Source organism: Pygocentrus nattereri, chromosome 14 (assembly GCF_015220715.1).
Source record: "Pygocentrus nattereri isolate fPygNat1 chromosome 14, fPygNat1.pri, whole genome shotgun sequence".
Classification (NCBI taxonomy): domain Eukaryota; kingdom Metazoa; phylum Chordata; class Actinopteri; order Characiformes; family Serrasalmidae; genus Pygocentrus; species Pygocentrus nattereri.
The window spans coordinates 15,192,501-15,204,883 of NC_051224.1; the positions used below are offsets into that span (position 1 = coordinate 15,192,501).

General features: G+C 41.6%; 1 protein-coding gene across 1 annotated transcript in view; it reads left to right on the forward strand.

The window, feature by feature from the left end:
- The window catches only part of si:ch211-210g13.5 (inactive phospholipase C-like protein 2), a 132,767-nt gene that overhangs the window by 112,982 nt on the left and 7,402 nt on the right, over positions 1–12,383 (forward strand). The window contains exon 5 of the mRNA XM_037544766.1: positions 6,226–6,335. Coding sequence (XP_037400663.1) covers positions 6,226–6,335 — 110 coding nt within the window. The remainder of the gene's footprint in view (positions 1–6,225; positions 6,336–12,383) is intronic.

Below are 12,383 nucleotides of genomic sequence, written 5' to 3' on the forward strand. Positions count from 1 at the left end.
TCATGACCATAGGTGAGGGTGGGAACGTAGATCGACTGGTAAATCGAGAGCCTTGCCTTATGGCTCAGCTCTTTCTTTACCACAACAGACCAGTAAAGAGCCCGCATCACTGCTGACCCAGCACGAATCGGCCTGTCAATCTCCTGCTCCCTTATACCATCACTCGTGAACAAGACCCCGAGATACTTAAACTCCTCCACTTGAGGCAAGAGCTCATCCCGACACAGAGAGGGCTCTCCACCCTTTCCCGCCTGAGAACCATGGCCTCGGATTTGGAGGTAAAGATCCTCATCCCGGCCGCTTCACACTCGGCTGCAAACCGATCCAGTGAAAGCTGAAGTTCACGGCCTGATGTCCCCAATAGGACCACATCATCTGCAAACAGCAGCAATGTGACCTTGAGGTCACCAAGCCGGACACCCTCCATCCCCTGACTGCGCCTAGAAATTCTATCCATAAAAATTATGAATAGAATCAGTGACAAAGGGCAGCCCTGATGGAGTCCAACTCTCACTGGGAACGAGTCTGACTTACTGCCGGCCATGCGAACCAAACTCCTGCTTTGTTTGTACAGGGCCTGAATGGCCATGTACCCCGTACTCCCAAAGCACCTCCCACAGAATACCCCAGGGAACACAGTCGAATGCCTTCTCCAAATCCACAAAGCACATGTGGACTGGTTGGGCAAACTCCCATGAACCCTCCAGAATCCTGGAGAGGGTAAAGAGTTGGTCCAGTGTTCCACGACCAGGGCGGAACCCGCACTGCTCCTCCTGAATCCGAGGTTCGACTATAAGCCGGACTCTCTTCTCCAGTACCCCTGCACAGACCTTACCAGGGAGGCTGAGGAGTGTGATTTCCCTGTAGTTGGAACACACCCTCTGGTCCCCCTTTTTAAAAAGAGGTACCACCACCCCAGTCTGCCAATCCAGTGGCACCGCCCCCAATGTCCACGTTGAAAAGGCAGCCAAGACAGCCCCACAACTTCCAGAGCCTTGAGGAACTCGGGACAGATCTCATCCACCCCTGGAGCCCTGCCGCCAAGGAGCTTTTTAACCACCTTAGCGATTTCGGCCTCAGTAATGGACAAGCCTATTCCCGTGTTCCCAGACTCTGCCTCCTCACTGGAGAACGTGTCAGTGGGATTGAGAAGGTCCTCAAAGTATTCCTTCCACCGCCCAATGACGTCTTCAGTCGAAGTCAGCAGCACACCATCTCCACTATATACAGTGCAAGTGGCACACTGCTTTCCCCTTCTGAGTCGCCTGATGGCTTGCCAGAATCTTTTCGGAGCCGACTTAGTCACTTTCCAAGGCCTCACCAAACTCTTCCCACACCCGGGTTTTTGCCTTGGCAATGACTGAAGCCGCAGATCGCTTGGCCTGTCGATCACCAGGTGGTGATCAGTTGACAGCTCAGCTCCTCTCTTTACCCGAGTGTCCAAAACACATGGCCACAAGTCCGATGACATGAGTACAATTGAACTGCGGCCTAGGGTGTCCTGGTGCCATGTGCACTTATGGACATGCTTGTGTTCAAACATGGTGTTTGTGATGGACAAACTGATTTGTACAGATGTCCAAAAAGCCGAACACCACTCGGGTTCAGATCAGAGAGGCCATTCCTCCCAATCACACCCCTCCAGGTCTCACTGTCGTTGCCCACGTGAGCGTTGAAGTCCCCCAGTAGGACATTAGAGTCTCCAGGAGGAGCACTTTCAAGCACCCTTCCCAAGGACTCTAGGAAGGCTGGGTACTCTGAACTGCTGTTCGGTGCATAAGCACAGGCAACAGTCAGGACCCGTTCCCCAACCCGAAGGCGTAGGGAAGCTACCCTCTTGTCCACCGGAGAAAACCCCAGCCGAGTCGAGGGGCTATGAGAAAGCCCACACTTGCCCGCTGCCTCTCACCATGGGTATCTCCAGAAAAGAATAAAGTCCAGCCCCTCTCAAGGAGATTGGACCCAGAGCCCAAGCTGTGTGTTGAGGTGAGCCCAACTATATCTAGCTGGTATCTCTCAACCTCGCGCACCAACTCAGGCTCCTTCCCCGCCAGTGAGGTAACGTTCCAAGTTCCAAAAGCCAGTTTCAGCAACCGAGGATCAGAACGCCAAGGCCCACGCCTTCGGACACTGCCTGATCCACAAAGCACCAAACCCCTACTACTGCCCCTCCCATCGGTGGTGGGTCGATGGGAGGGGGAATTCTCTAATTAAAGGAACCATATCCTACATTTTTCATTTTTTTACATACTTATAAGGTTAAAGTATGTTTAAGTACCAAAAACATAAATAATTTCTACATGACAGGTCTTTCTTTATCCCTTAGAACTTAGAATTGTTTTTGTTACTGTATCATTAAGACTGATATATGTAAATGACCTCTGTTCTGTTAAGCCGTCCTGTATTGTGCCTCCTTAAAAACTCAGCATGGTTCAAAAGCACTACACTGTGAATGGGTGGAGCTAAAGCAATGTAGACTAAATAGGTGGATATATGCAAAACAGTGAATTCAGAAGAGGCTGTTTTTCTAGCTTTGTTTCCATGTAAGGACTGTGTGGATTGGGGAGCTTACATACTATGTTATTTTATATCAAAATTGAAATTTATTTAATTTTAAAAGACAAGAGGGACAGTTATGTTTAAGTGATCCGAGTCCTTTAAAAGCAGATGCAGAGCATTTGGCTCAGCTGAATCAGGTGTGTGTGTTGTTGGAAGGTTGGTATGTGTGAAAATGGCTGCATGAATCAAAGCCAAAGCAATAAATGTCTCTATTCTTTTGTGTCAAAGGCCATGCAGGCTGGTATTTATGCCTCACTGTTGGCCTCTGAATCAGTTTTTCTGAGTAAAAGGTTGCCCATGTGGGTGTGGGCTCAGCTGCGAGTCTGTGGCAGGTGCTCAGACAAGAGAATCATTTTGGCACCTTTAGCTCTGGCACGCAGAGAGCAATGCCTAGTCTCTCTCTATTTCTCTCTTCTTCTTCCTTTCCCTCTCTATTTCTGTCTTCCTCCTGCCCTCCCTCCCTCCCTCCCTCCCTCCCTCCCTCTCTCCCTCCCTCCCTCTCTCCCTCCCTCTCTCTCTCTCTCTCTCTCTCTCTCTCTCTGTCTAAATATATATATATATATATATATATATATATATATATATATATATATACACGCGCACACACACACACACACAACCCCCCATTTTCCCAAAATGTTGGGATGCTGTGAAACAAAATGCAATGATGTGCAAATCATTTCAACCTTATAATTCACTGAAAAAGCTTCAAAGACAACATATTGAATGTTGAAACAGAAATTTCTATTGTTTATTGAAAAATATATGCCAGCAACCCGTTCCAAAAAAGTTGGGACGGGGCAACAAAAGGCTGGTAAAGTTGTGTAATGCTAAAAAAAACACCTGGTGGTTAATTGTCAACAGTTCAACAACATGATTGGGTAAAAAAAAGAGGCTGAGTCTTTCAGACGTAAGGATAAGGAGGGGTTCACCACTCTGTGAAAGACTGCATGCTCAAATAGTGCAGTAATTCAAGAATAACTTTTGCTTTTCATCATCTATGATACATAATATCATTAAAAGATTCAGTGAACCTGGAGAAATCTCTGTATGTAAGGGACAAGGCCAAAAGACAGTATTTGCTGGCCATGATTTTTGGGCCCTCTGGCAGCGCTGCATTAAAAACCGACATAATTCTGTAGTAGAAATCACTGCATGTGTGTGTGTGTTTTTCTCTCACTCTCTGTCCTTTCTCTCCACTCTCTCTGTCTCTCTTTTGAATCAAACCAACTGAACCAAACATTCTTTATCTGAAGGTTATTACTGTTCTGTTATGAAGAGCAGCTGTTACTGTCTGATAGTGCACATTTGCAGTCACTATTGTTAAAAACCATAAAAGCAAAATTATTTGCAGATGAAGGTATAAAATTACTCGCTGCTGGTAAATCATGCGTGTAAACATGTAATAAATGTGTGCAGAACAATGAACACATCTGTAGACAATTCCATAATTACTATCATTTAAAGTAAAAATTAAGGTATAATATTTAAATTCATAAACGAATGAGCTACCAGAAAGAAAGATTTTTTTAAAGAAGAAAATCCTAAAGTACATAACTAGACAAAAAATATTCTACATGTATATCATTTAATAATGTCTTGTAGCTCCCAATACAATGTAAAAAACGTTATTGTTAATTTTAGTTTATAATGTTGGTGTCTGCATTCTACGTCCAAAGGTCTGTATGAAGTCCACAAGTTTTATGGTATCTAATAAACAGTTCCACTCTGTGAATGGTAGAGTTCATTAAAAGAGTGCACTTATATGTCTGTAAATAAAATTTCATATCTGTGAGTTTAGTGTGGAACTTGCTGAATGGACCACAGTCCCGGGACATATCTTAAACAAGCAGAGAGAAAGTTATTAAAACATAGGACATTTTTGTTTCAGAATAAAAGCTCTGCATTTCTGAGGAAGCCTCAGGGCCGGCTTTATGCAGAGCTGAAAGGAAGAGCACACGATCTGCTGAATTTGCTTTGTTTTTCTGCACGCTAGCTAAACAACAATGGAAAAAACCCTCAGCAGCAAACAAGAAACAGATTTTACTCTGGAAGCCATCAGGGAGCTTGCAGTCCTTTTAAAAACACAGGCCTGAATGAATCACTCATGTCCACAGCATATTCAGATGCAGATAGATTTTTTAAATATTTTGCCCACTGCTGCTGCTCAGTATGCGAGAGAGAGATTTCCATGGAAGCTGAAATGCAGTTGAGTTGACAGTTCCTTTCCTGAACACAATTTTGCAATCACTCTTTCTGTTGTGTCAGTTCAAAGTGATTTTGTCTTTTTTAAGGCCATGCAGAGAATGTCAAAGCTTTTATCTTCTGAGACCACAGTCCATCATTCTATCTGTTCACTTTACCATCCATCCAATCATAATTATCCACAGACTCACAGCACTTCATTTCATCACAGCTCTCATGTAGTGTTATGTATACATCCTCATTACACAGAGGTGCTATATAAACTGTTCACACACATACATACACTACATGGCCAAAAATATGAGGACACCTGACCATCATAGAAATTGACCATGGTGGACATTCCATTATTAATATAAAGTTGCCCCCTGCCCTTTGCAGCTATAACAGCCTCCACTCTTCTGGGAAGGCTTTCCACAAGATTTTGGAGTTTAACTGTGGGAATTTGCTCCCATTCAGAGAAAAGAACATTAATGAGGTCAGGCATGATGTTGGATGAGAGGGCCTGTCTCACAATCAATGTATCAGTTCATCCCAAAAGTGTTCATTGAGGATGATGTCAGGGCTCTGTGCAGGCCACTGGAGTGCCTCCACATCATATTATGTCTTTATGGACCTCGCTTTGAGCACAGGGCCACAGTCATGCTGGAACAGGAAAGGGCCTTTCCCAGATTGTTGGAAGCATGTCATTGTTCAAAATATGTTTGCATGTTGTAGTATAAATTCCAATCCGTGATGAACAGCCCCAGCCCATTATCCTTCCTCCACCAAACTTTACTGTTGGCACTGTGCATTTTGGTAGGTACCGTTCACCCGAAATCTGCCAAAACATTAGACTGCTAGATGATGAAGTGTGTTTTATCACTCCAGAGAACACATTTCACTGCTCCAGAGTCCAGTGTTGGTCTGCTTTACACCACTCCAGCCAGCATATAGCATTGCGCATAGTGATCTTAGGCTTGTGTGCAGCTGCTCACTGGAAACCCATTCATGAAGCTCCCAACACACAGTTTTTGTGCTGATGTTGCTTCCAGAGACAGTTTGGAAGTCTGTAGTGAGTAATACAACAGAAGATACAAGCTTTAGCACTTGGCAGTCCCATCTGTGTGTTTGTGTGGTCTACCATTCATGGCTGAGCTGCTGTTGCTCCCAGATGCTTCCATTCTGCAATAATAGCACTTACAGTTGACTGGGGCAGACCTTACAGCTGACATGTGCCAAAGCCCTTGCTACCATTATTTAGATTTTTGTATGGAATTGTTTTTATTTATATAATTGAAATGTATTTATTGCTTTTTTCCTTTTTTATTTTTGTTAAAGAAACTAACAAATTACACTCACTTAAACTTAGTTTTAGTTAGATAATTAAGCACAATTTAGCCTCATACATGAAAGGTGCTATTTCAGTAAAGTTATTATGATTATGAAGTTGAGTAATACTGATGGCTGTTGTTTCTTCAGGGTTGGACTTTCATGAGGATCTGCATCGCATCGGAGCTAAAGAGGGGCTGAAGGGCCGAAAGCTGCAGAAAGCCATGGAGAGTTATGCCTGGAACATTACTGTTCTCAAGGTGAGTGTGTGCCTGTGTGAGAGAGAGTGTGTGTGTGTTTATGGACTTAATTAACTCTTTGTTGGGATAAGCTGTATGGAGCTGTTACCCCTACTGTACAGCACTGAGCTGCAGTCATACAGAAGGACATGCCAACACCTCCAAAGGTAGGTACTACACACTCGCTGTTTTTGCAGTTAAATTTTTTGCACAGACTGTAAGCTGCATTGATTCCATACACATGGTCTTGACTGATTTTTGGCTGGTTATAAAAAAGGTAGTGTACCTTTAAAGCTACACTATGTAAGTTTTGAGGATTTGGAGACCTCTCTGGTAGAAATGTGCAAATGCTTCTTCCAACTATGTAATTGAATTATCTGCTGTTGTCATAAAATCTTCATCAGTATAATGTTGATTTTGCTTTTGAGACCTAAACATCAAGGAGGACATTTTTTCAGCTTGTGTGTGTGATATTAATACATAAAAATGTATGATATGGTATGAAAAACCACACACACACACACACACACACACACACACACACAATGACTCAGTAACGCTACTTCTTTCAGGTAAAAAAAAAAAAATCTTACATATAGCAGGTTTAAGGTGCGTAATTTAGCCTTAAGACTACAGTTGTACCTTTGATTACACATTTACATTATTTGTACCTTAGTGAATGTCAGTTCAGTGGATATGCATGTGCTCTGTCTACAACCACTAGGCATCATGAATCAAGCTCCTTGCCTGAAATGCATGTTCTGAGAGTTTGTGGCCATGCATGGCATATTAACAGTTCATTAGTGTCTACCTCCTGATGCATTAACCACTTTTCATGCTACAGTTTAGCCTCAGCTTCACCACATTTTGGCAGCTTCCCAACAGCAACAGAAAACAACCGCACAACACACCACAAGAGTGGGAATTAATCAGTGATGATGCTCCAGGGTACCGCAGCTTGCCTCCTTCTCATCCCTAACACCACACTAATTAATCGCTGCTGATTGCTAACTACATCATTACACGTCTTTATTTGTGGTCACAGCAACACGCATCAGTCCAGGATACATTTTTTCTGTTTTTTTTTTTTTTTTTTTTAATCTCAAAAATAATTAGAATTGCACTAGTGTCCACCATAAAGCCAGATTCCCAGGAGGTCCCAAATCTGGAAGTTTTTATTTATTTTTTAATTACAATTCTGCAATTAAAAATGCGATGGCTGGGGGCTTCAGTCTTGGTTTTAAACACTGTTCTAATTCTGCATGGCAAGATGAATATGCAAGCCCAAAAAGAAAGTATTTATTTATTTATTATTTGAGGGCTGGATATCTCTGCTTGAGCAGGTCTCAGAACAGTGTTATATTGATTACTTATCAAGTTTAGTAAGTTCTGTTTGTCTTATTCACTTTAAAGGGTCTATATTCTACATGTTTTAATTAGAGATGTACTGAGGCAATCAAAAAAGAGTGGGATAGGAGATGATCCAGGCTTTATTTTAATGTCGGAGTATCTGCCCAATCCAGTTCTGATTCTTTGATTCCTATTTTTTGTATTCTTAAGTGAGTGTCATAAATGGACATCATCCACAACCTGCAGAAATTGAGGTGCATTTTCAGAACTTAAATGTGAGCGAGTAACCTTTAATGCTTGAAGTATACTATCTGCCACTTACTGTGAGCAGCGTGTCACCACAAGCACCTACAAAAGTACCTTCCCACCAGAATTTTTGTATAAACCTTCTGCTTTACCTGCTGCCCTCTGTGAGCAATATCAGTTCAGAATGCATACCACTATACACAGTGATGAAGGGATTTTAGTACGGAATATTAAAGTAAGTGGGAGACTATTAATCAGGCATGTCGATCAGATTTGATCATGATATAGTATTAAATACAATATTAAACTTTGGAAAAAAATGGAGGCCAAGAAACACATCGGTCCAAAATGTCATATTATGGGCATATTAAACATGATATGAGTGATTTTATTGAAGCATTAATTATCAGGCTGTCTTACCTGAAATAATTGGCTGTTTTATCTATAAAAATGCAAAGGTTGGATCAGTCAGTATTCAACATTAACTGCTAATTTTATACTTTTTCATTTTAATCTTAAACATTTGTGCCTTCATTTATATGACCATTCCCCAAACTCCCTATCACTTCCACATGAATAATCAAGCTAAACTACTGTAGGCTGAATGGGGCGGTCTTATGTATCTGTGTTTATGGAAGTGATATAACATGTGCCTATCTATTTGTTTGGCAAGTTAAAAATTAAACTTCAAATATATCAGAGGGGCTTTATAATACTGACATGAAAAGCAACTATTTTTGTCTTTTAATTTACCCTTCTTTTTTAATATCATGATTTCTCAGAGCTGCTGTCGCATTTATTTTGATACATGAAGAAAAATCTAACAGCTGAATTTTTTTTATTTTGTCACAAGCTATCTTTTCGAACAAGCAAAGGAGTACACCTAACACATTAGTGTTCTTTTATTGCTCATTTTATGGGCCATATAAAAAATCAGAACACACAGTAAGCTCCAGCTCCACACACTGATCTGTTTTACTGTAGTGAGAGTGGACATGCGCACACACACCTGCTGCTCTGAGGGAAGACATTAATGAGTTTAATGAGCCAAACGGGACAGAGATACACATTCTGTATCTCTGTAAGACATTGGGTAAGACGGGGTTAATGGAGCTGAAGCTTGCACACTGGTTCAGTGAACTGCAGTGCAGTGATGTGGCGTATGAGGGAGATTGATATCTTAATGATGCTGTAATTTAATCAGAGGCATTGAGACTTGTGCTCTAAAGAAAACTAAGAGGCTATGAGCTTTATCTCTCACTTTTACTTCCACTCTTAGCTCTACCTCTCTCTCTCTCTCTCTCTCTCTCTCTCTCTCGGGTGTGACTGGCCCCGTCTTTGTCTCACACCAACACACACAGGAGGAATGTGTGTGTGTTCTACTTTCACCTATCCTCCGCACTTTGCAGGGTATCTAATATGATACCTTTTTAACTGGCAGCTCTGCTGGCTTCGACTGAGCCACCAAGTTCCTGGATCGCATCCCAGAGAGAAAGAGAGAGAAGGAGTATGGATTGATTTTATTTTGTATCTATTAAGCAGTATGATTCACAGCGCACCCATGTACTTCACAGTGAAGTTAATACAGTAATACAGACAGACGACCTAAACAATAATGATAGAAAATGCCTAACTGTCCAACCATCCATAGCAGCCTGTTCATGTTGTGTTTGGTCAAATTTGGACATTGTTTCTCATATATTTTTTATTAGGCAATCTAACCATGCTGATATTTCGCCATAACATCACAGGTTTTTCACAAACACCGTATCCCTCCGCTAAGACACCATTGCTAAGCAACGAGTTTGACAGCTGTAGGAGACGAAGCCAAACAGAAAATGGATAAGATCACATTTGACTGACAGCCAAGTTGGTCACTCAGATGAGACCACTCTAAATTCCAAAACTGTCATCACCACTGAGCAGCTTTTCAGTTGGCAGCTGTGATAAAAGAACACCTAAACAACCTGCAGTTAGCCAGAAATGAACCGAATACCATTCACCAAACGTGATCTGACCAAATCAGACTGAGCCATAAAACCGCCGCAGTGAAAAACACGTAAAGCTTGCTCAGTGGATGACAGCTTCAGAATTTAGTGTAAGGAGCTGGAGAATGAACTGCCGGCAGTGCAGCGAGTGAGCAGAGCGAATGATGTTATTTCGCGATGACACTCCATCTCGTGTTCTGTTGCTTATATTGCATGTTAAAAATGTATTTTATGTATCAAAACCTTGTATCTCTAAGTTTGTCATTTTGTAGTTTGTAGTGTGGACAGGCGCCAGTCCTGTATAATAAATAAGTAATAATATTAATTCAGTTATCAGTGATGTTATAAATGTCATTATGTCCAGACCTTTCCCTGTGGTAGCCCAGTATGAATTGTAGTTAACATACATTAGCAAAAAAGTTTGTTCAAACTAGCTCTTCTTCTTTCGGCTGCTCCCTTTAGGGGTCGCCACATCGGATCATCTGCCTCCATCTTGCCCTATCCATTGCCTCCTCTACTTTCACACCAACCGTCTCCATGTCCACCTTCACTACAGCCATAAACCTTCTCTGAGGTCTACCTCTTCTCCTTCTACCCGGCAGCTCCATCTCCAACATTCTTTGCCCAATATATCCACTATTCCTCCTCAACACATGTCCAAACCATCTCAACCTGGCCTCTCTGGCTTTATCTCCAAACTGCTCCACCTTCACTGTCCCTCTGATCTGCTCATTTCTAATCTTGTCCATCCTTGTCACTCCCAACGAAAATCTCAGCATCTTCATCTCCGCCACCTCCAGCTCAGCCTCCTGTCATTTAGACAGAGCCACAGTCTCCAAACCATACATCATAGCAGGACGCACTATTGTCTTGTAAACCTTCCCTTTCACTCTTGCTGCTATCCTTCTGTCACACATCAGCCCTGACATCCGTCTCCACCCACTCCATCCTGCCTGCACCCTCTTTCTCACCTCTTTTTCCACCCTTCTCTGTCCATTGCTCTGGATGGTTGACCCAAGATATTTGAAGTCATCCACCTTTACGACCTCTACTCCTTGCATCTTCACCTTTCCACCTGCCTCCCTCTCATTCACACACATGTATTCTGTCTTGTCTCTACTGACCTTCATTCCTCTCCTCTCCAGTGCAAACCTCCACCTCTCCAGATTCTCTTCCACTTGCCAAATTAGTTCACCTGTTCAAACTAGCTCACAAGATAGTAACTACTGTTTTGAAAATAGGAAATGTTTATTCATTTTTACTGTATTCATATTTAGTTGTGTTTATGTTAATGATATGTGGTGCACTGCACGCTGTCAGGATAAATGGAGATAAAGTGCTTAAGTGCCTAAGATTTTTGCACAGTACTGTGTGTATAACCTTTTAAAAATGATGAGCACGCACACATTACACATGCTTCAATGCCTTTATTGTGTTGTGAGCTACTGAACTCAGTTTCTAAGGAAACGTTGACGTTATGCAAAAACACCCCAACTGTTTGTAGCTGTTGAAGAACATGTGTATGACCAGTCTGACCGTTCCAGGATTTTTCTCCAGAGGAACTTGTTGTAAGTGATGTCACTGCACAGACTCATGTTTATGTCTCTGTGTATGTCTCTCTTTTTCTTTTAGCCCCTCCTCTCCCCTCAGTTTAACAGGCTGTATGAGTCACGCATGTATAATTTATCTGTTTTAAAATATATCATTTATTCATATCAGAAGACGTCTATTTAGGTCAAGGAGTCTCTGCTATAAACACTCAGCTATATGCTGCAGCAGCCGGACTACAGGTCAGGATTTTAGAGTGTCACTGCACTGCGCATACATTACGGCTAATGCAGGTATAGCAGCTGATCCTGTTACAAGAGAGTCCACACTTCTCCTGTTCTCTCTTCTCTTTTATTCTCTTCTCCTTTTTTCCTCTTGTTCTTGTGTCATATTTCTTCTTTTACTCTCTTCTCATTTTCTTTTCTATTCTCATTCATTCTCTTCTCTCTGCTTCTGTTCTATTTTCTTCTCTCATGTTCTCTTCTCAGTTTATGCTTCTCTTCTCAGTTTATGCTTCTCTTTTGCTTTCTTCTCCTTTTCTCTTCTTTTACTTTGTTCTTTTCTTGTCTCTACTTTTCTTCCTCTTTTCTTCTATTCTCTTCTAATTTTTCTTCTTATCCTTTCTTCTCCTGTCATTTTTTTCTCTTCTCTTATCATCCATTACTCTTTTCTGTTATTTCTACTTCTCTTTTCTTCTATTCTCTCAGCTTGTATTCTCCTTTCTTCTTTTACTTTCTCTCCTCTCCTTTCTTCCCTTCCTTTCTCTTCTCATCTTTTACTCTTTTTTTATCTCTGCTTTTCTTTTTCTCTTCTCTGCTTCTCTTCTCCCCTCATCTTTTTTCTCTCTGCTTCTCACTTTTTTCTTATTTGCTCATTTGCTCTATTCTCTTAATCCTTAATTTCTTATATACTTCTAATTTCTAAAAATTTTTTTTTC